The 7,020-nt window shown below is 34.4% G+C and overlaps 1 protein-coding gene across 2 annotated transcripts in view; it reads left to right on the top strand.

Moving 5' to 3' along the window:
- LOC130047336 (uncharacterized) overlaps positions 1-5,776 on the top strand; it is a 21,448-nt gene extending 15,672 nt beyond the window's left edge. Inside the window, exons 6-14 of one of the 2 annotated variants that reach the window (XR_008796249.1) lie at positions 342-437; positions 841-934; positions 2,421-2,498; positions 2,770-2,861; positions 2,993-3,092; positions 3,396-3,464; positions 3,560-3,651; positions 3,753-3,936; positions 5,061-5,200. Coding sequence is in view for 1 of the 2 variants with exons in the window: in XM_056142026.1 (XP_055998001.1) it covers positions 342-437; positions 841-934; positions 2,421-2,498; positions 2,770-2,861; positions 2,993-3,092; positions 3,396-3,464; positions 3,560-3,651; positions 5,061-5,136 (697 nt within the window). In the remaining variant the exon portion in view is untranslated. Of the gene's footprint in view, positions 1-341; positions 438-840; positions 935-2,420; positions 2,499-2,769; positions 2,862-2,992; positions 3,093-3,395; positions 3,465-3,559; positions 3,652-3,752; positions 3,937-5,060 lie in introns of both variants that reach the window. The other variant, XM_056142026.1, reaches the window with a different exon arrangement.
- The last annotated feature ends 1,244 nt before the right edge of the window (positions 5,777-7,020 follow it).

Raw genomic sequence — 7,020 nt, 5'->3', positions numbered from 1 at the left:
CAAAGAGTTTAATTTTTTTCAATTTTTGATAAAATTACAGGTTATTGAACTTAATCAGTTTTGAGGAAATATTACAAAAATGAGCATTTACCTCCTGTTACAGTTTTTATGCTAAGACCTTTTATTCATACAATGCAAAAGAAAGTCGATTGCAGCTTCTGATGGCTGATACTACCTTAAGTAAAGTTCTACAACTCATGGCTTAAGAAAAACACCCTTTAACAGCTTGTGACAGGCATGCTACCGGTATGAACCATTTTTGGTACTCTTGTTATAAATAAAATGCCATCCTTTATCCACATTTTTTTGGGGGTAAATTTTGTAGCCTTGTATTTTGACAGGTTGCTGAAGTTCATGGCCTGGAGTGGTTACACAGCAGTTTTTGAGATCCTGTCCCCTGATCATCAACATATTGTGGATCTCTCTGGTCTCTCTGGGTATCTGATTTATTATCCTGTTCTGGCAGCAGTGGTCTTAGACAGGGTTTGATTGATGCTTGTAAGCTTGATCAACAAAGTAAAGAAGTAAAAAAAACTTTAGATAGTCCAAATAGAATTTTGAAAAAAGAAGTTATGAATAAACTTGACCAAAAGTGCTGGTTGCTTGAAATATGCTCATCAAGATTTATTTTAGAAGTGAAACAAATGATTTCTCAATGAATTCTCAACATGGCAATGATACAGAGATGGCCAATCCCTGCTGTTTGCAACTTGCATCTCTTAGACTTTTATATATTTTCAAAATGTCAAGATTATTGCAACCACTCTTTTTTGGCTTAGGTCTCCAGTTTTACTGTTTCTTGTAGTTTGAAATTTTATCTAAATTCACTTGTTTTATCAGACCAGAGCTTAAATTCATCACATGGACCAAGTTTGATTTAAATCCAAAGGATGATGACTGTTTAGGAGCCATTCCACCTCACATTGGAATAGAGGTATATATATATTGTTCTCCTCACCAATAAAATCACCAGAAGTCTCAGAAATACCTACAAAAATGTCAAGGATGGGCAGGACAGTAGAATGAGAGAATTACTCGTCAATCAATTTTTCTCTTATTTTGTGAAATACTAGTTTAAGGGACCCTCAGTACAAAAATGTTTAATTCATGTAGAGTTTCTTGTCATTGCAGGGAGTTCTAGGCATGGAAGAGTTTCTTCCCCTGAAAATCAGTGAGAACTCATAAACAATTACATCATCGGTTCATGGTCTTTTTAAACTCTCCCTGAAATTAATTTCTGTCTGAAATTCACCATTATAAGGGAATGGATACATTTTCAGTATTTTTTTTATATTTCGTGGTATAGACAAAAATATATGCAGACTTTAAGTCAATAATGCATGAAAATTTTAACATAAAACCCCATTTTCACTCCTCATTGATATATGATATGTTCAGGTATTTAATTTCATGAAAAAACTTGTCAGTTATTTTTGATAAGAGATTTTCTATGTACTTTAATGCCAATATTTAGTACCAAAGATGACTTCAAAGTTGAAATAGGTGACTTGGAACTTTAAAGTTCTCTCACTGCTTTAACTCCCATTTAGGATCATATATAATGAAATGGTAAAGAACAATGTAAATAAGATTTACAGTCAAACCTCGTTATCTTGAACTCATTGGAACAAAGAAAAAACTTAAATACTTGAAAAATAAGTGGTTTAGTCTTCCGAATGACTTCGACATATCCATGGTATTTGAGATATCAGTGTTCCAGATATCAAAGTTGAACTGTATTTGCAATATCTCATCAAAATTGAAGGAGAATTGACAGAAATTCAAGGAAAAAACAACAAAAATCTCACTCCTATGATTTTTGATTCACACAGGTTGAAAACTTTATGATTTACCCTGCTGGTAAAGCAGTAGCTGTGATGTTACAACCTACATGTAAACATAGTTTAGGAGGCTCTGAAGCTGATAAAGCTAAGACAGTCACTACTACCCATTATGACGTGGAATCTCCGACTTTATATATTTCAATAATATTGTCCTGCTTATCATTTAGCTGTCCAATAATGCCCCTCCAAAATTCATTGTCAGCAGTAAACACATTTACAAATGCTGTTTACAGCTTTGAAAATTAGTGGTCACTGGTATTTTAACAATGTTTTCAAATATTTTACAGTTTTTTCCCATTTGATGAGGATCATGTTTAAAATAGTTTTGTGAAGTTATCCATTTTAGTGGAAAGCGTACACTGTCCGTAACCTTATCTGAACACACTAAAACACAAATATTTTGAGTAAATGCGAGGTCACAACTAAAACATACAGCGGCTTGACAAAAACACTACTGCAAAATAGTTGTCCCAAGGATATCATATTTTTTACCCTTAAAATATAATATTTGTTTATATACATTTACAGAACATTGTGAAAAGTCCAAAATTACATAAGTACTACCTTACATTTCAGATTGCCAATGCTCTGGGACTATCGGGCGTATCGTATGATATTATATCTACCTCCGATTTAGATACCAGGATGAAGGCGGTAAGGGCAGACAACCATGCACACAGCTCATTCTATAATCCATCATGAAAGAAAGGGGACATTTCTGAAAAAAGATCTGTTGTATTTGTAAAATTTTGTATACATGAATGCTTATTGAAGAATGTGTATCATGGAAGGTGAAACTTGCACTTTATTATTAGGAGATGCTATAATGACTGCCCATTCTGCTGATTTTATTTAATACTTGAATGATGAATGACAGAGGTCATATATAAGGAAATAAGTTCACATTTTTTCAATGCAATTTCAGATAAGACAAGGATATGATTATGAGGGAGAAGTCCTTTATTTCATGGACGAACAGGGAGAAGTTATTGGACTCCTGAAGAAGAAGACTGTTTGGTAAATTTCATGGTGTGCATGAACATAGCATTGATAATTTGAGTTTAATTATCGATGGTTTGACATTTGGATTTGAAGAATATGTAAAATTCTGTTTTAGTGAATTATGTATGCTTGTTACGATATTTCAGGTATATCATGTGTCGAGCTATTCGTGAAAAATTACGATCTGCTTGTGTGACAAAGGAAAAGCAATCTGAAGCATTTTCTTTACCCAGGGTCCAAAATAAGGTCCATATTTTCATTTTTTATATGGAAATTATTCTCATAAAATAAAAATATTACTGATTTATTTTTTCATATCATGTATGATAATAATCTCAGCTGCAGCAGTAAGCAAACTTGTGAAGAATGGTTGCAGCAAATTAATACATGTATATTCTGTAACTGTTATTATCTATAACGAGAATTCTGTGGATTTCTAAATTTTGACCATTGTTTCAATTTTGAAATCATGTTTGAGGTTTGTGCGATAAAGTTTAATCACATGGATCTGTGCAGTTGATTTTTACTGGAAACACTTTCTCTGTGCAGATGGAGAGTAGAATACATGAGATTCAGAAATGGCTGTCACTTGATGATGAAACAATAGAGAACTGGAAGGTTGGGTTATATAATACTTCTCAGTATATTGGAAGCACAGTATTTCAAGATATTCAAGTTGTACATTATGAATGTGGTTTTCATTTACTTTGCAGAATCTTGCAAACAAGTTTTTATGCTGGACATTGCACAAGTTTGAAACCGACTTTACGTGGGATAACATCATTGACAAGTACCCCATAACATGGTAAGACTTCATTCAGGATTGGTAAGATTTCATTCAGGATAACTCTGGAGTAAACTTGTGAGAAGTATCAAAACCTACATGAAAGTTTGTTTGCTATACAGCCACAACCAGATACAACCTAACAGAAAGCAGACTTTGTGTCCGGTTTTGGCGTCCGCTCTAGCAGAGCAAACGCTCGGATCAGACCTACTCCTTTATGCTAGAGGTGCTCCAAGTTAAAGCAGTCAATTTGAATTGAAACTGTCAATCAAGATCAACAATACACAACCTGAAAGCTTTCTAGATGTAAGAAAAGTACATACATAATACAAACAAAACAAAGTTAACATGCCTTTCTTTTCTTCATGAAGCCCCCAAAATACATGTACATTGAAAATGTGTGTACAAGTGTACTGTCACTAGAGTTGACAGTGGTAAAGTTTGGTTGCCAAAGGTAGTGAAATGTATCTTAACCTTGGATATATATTGTTTATTGTATGCCCAGATTTGTATGAATGATGATAGCTACAATGTTAATAAAGTGCACCGCCACGGCACATGATACGCCCGTCACATATTGTTAACAGTATAGATTGTACCCATTAAAACATTTTTTTTTATATCACCTTAATTAAATGTCACAGTGACCTTAAAGTAGGATGCGACACACCTTCTACCTAAGATGCATTAGTTGACCAATTTTGGTGATTCTAGGTCTAATAGTTTTCAAGTTATGAGCCGGACAAGTTTTTGCCATATATGGCCATATCTTCTTAATGAAAAGTCACAGTGACCTGGTTTTAATGTGCGACACACCTTCTACCCAAGATGTATCTACAGACAAAGTTTGATGATTCTAAGCCTTGTAGTATTTAAGTTACGGGTCGGACACGAAAAATCTAACAGACGGACGGACAGACGGATATCTTCTTAATGAAAAGTCACAGTGACCTGGTTTTAATGTGCGACACACCTTCTACCCAAGATGTATCTACAGACAAAGTTTGATGATTCTAGGCCTTGTAGTATTTAAGTTACGGGTCGGACACGAAAAAGCTAACAGACGGACGGACAGACGGTCGGACATGAACGCCATACCATAATACGTCCCGTCTTAAGACGGGCGTATAAAAATTGGGCTTCAGTACTGCAAGTAGAATGTTGAGTATGCATTCATAAAGCGCCACCATGGGCAGTAGAAGATGTTTCATTTGATTACCGTTGTTTTATAATGACCCTTTTGAACGCTAATTCTCATTTTCTGTGTGGTGGAGCAAGACCACGAAATCAAGTGATCAACAATTCAGTTTTGTGTGAGAGGAAATAAAGGGCAACTATCCAGGAATGCATGCAACAACAAAACTGTATTTGTTGGCAAAACTATGTTGCCTTATAAAACATTTGCACCCACAGTACATTTTACATTCTAGGAAACAGTTCATAAAGGAGAACAATGAAACTGACAGAATAGGTGTGAAATGTTATGAAGCATCCCTCAAGAAATGAAAGCATCTAGGAAAATTTACAGCAGCATCGATGCTTGACTTTATTGCAACACTGAAGGATGGTCCTCAGTTTCAGCTACAACAGAGCTCTGCACATTCTGAAGACGGAAGTATCTTTCCCATAGGAAACCCAGATATAAGTATCCTTAATGCTGTAGGACTAATACATTGTAATCTCTCCAAACCATTCACCGTTACAGGACTGCAATACATTCAAACTCCAATTTTTCCTTTTTGTGGTGAAAAATCTGGAATTGGAAGCTATTTTACCACAATTGTCTTACGTAATTATTTAGAGGCAATATGATTTTAAACAATTTTTCGTATTTTCTTTTATTAATGTATACAAAGTTTCTTCTTAATAGACCAGAGAAATACTTTTTAAACCTGATGTTTGAACATTTTTTAATCAGTATAAATTTTTGCTCTTTCCATTCGAGTATTGAAGACTGTGATAATTTTTTCCCTTTTATTTCTCATTTTACATTACTCTGGTCGTAATATGTATATTTGTTTTATGATATACAATAAGATACTAAAATGTTATTTTACCTTTCTTATGAACTATACTTTGTTTTATCTTTTATGTCATAAAAGTATTCAAATCTATGTGCTTTTGATTAAAGGTTTTACAACATTAATTGTATTTTATGCTTATTAGTTCTGCGAAGTAAGTTTTGATCAATAGTATACTAGAAACAATCTATATTCAGCTCTTAAAATACTACTACATGTACATGCATTTCTTTTGTAATAGAAATGGGGAGTTATTTGTAAAGTAAATATTGCATTTAAATTGTTGAAGAAATCGGTTGCTGAAATAGTCTCTAGATAATGGGGAAATAACTCTACTTTTGCAGGTATAGTAGAAAATTACTCAAAATATTTTAGTTGCTTTTGGTATTTAAGAAATGAACACCACTTTTGAGCTGTTCATGGTCAGTATGAACGGATTTGGATTTGAGGAAAATTCTGTGAATCGCGCTAGCGAATTTGCCTCAAATCCAAATCTGTTCATATTGACCATGAACAGCGTGATGTTCATTTCTTATATTTATATTCATTTACTAAAACACCGTTTGTTTACATTGCTTCTATTTTGTTGCATAAAACGAACTTCTAGCCTCTGTCACAGTAGTTATTGTGACGTACGTCAACACATAGACATGACGTCACATTTCGTCTCACCCTGCCTTTTATCAACATTGCAAGGTGCACTGTATTTTGGAGGTAGGAGACCGCAAGATTGGGATGATAATCCACACAAGTTTACAATCTTGATCCAAAGGCGAGATCTTCGTAACAGATGTTCTATTTTTTTCAAACCATTACGCTCTCAGTCGTGTGCTTTAAGCTAGTTCATAATCCGTTCATAGTCAATGTGAACAGATTGTGTCGCGTGCTGAAATTGGTTGGTTCATAGAGGTCAATATATGAACAGAGCTAAACTTAAATATACCAGGTATTGGGAAACTTTAATACAACTACTACAGAACTAATCAATGGTTGGGGCAGTTGATCTCAGTTACACCAGTGCAAAACTCTTTAAGATTTTTACCACTGATAAATTATCAGGCAGAAATGTCAAAACTTTAAAGTGGGGCCATTTTTGTCCCCACCTCAACACGGAAAGGGACATAGAAATATACACATGTACTGGTGTCCATCTGTCACATTGGACTTTGTAGACACAACTCCACAGAAACCTCTCGATGGATTTTGTAGGATAGTTTGTCACCATATTGCGCCGCCATTTTGATTTAACAAATTTTACAGGAGTTATGGGACTTTGTTGAGTTTGTACATGCTACACTATAGGAACACTGGACGCAACTCCTTGGAAACCGCTGTATGGATTGTTCAAATTTTGCAATATTGTTAGTCA

This window comes from Ostrea edulis, chromosome 1 (assembly GCF_947568905.1).
Source record: "Ostrea edulis chromosome 1, xbOstEdul1.1, whole genome shotgun sequence".
Lineage (NCBI taxonomy): Eukaryota > Metazoa > Mollusca > Bivalvia > Ostreida > Ostreidae > Ostrea > Ostrea edulis.
This window is presented reverse-complemented; position numbering and strand designations above follow the sequence as displayed.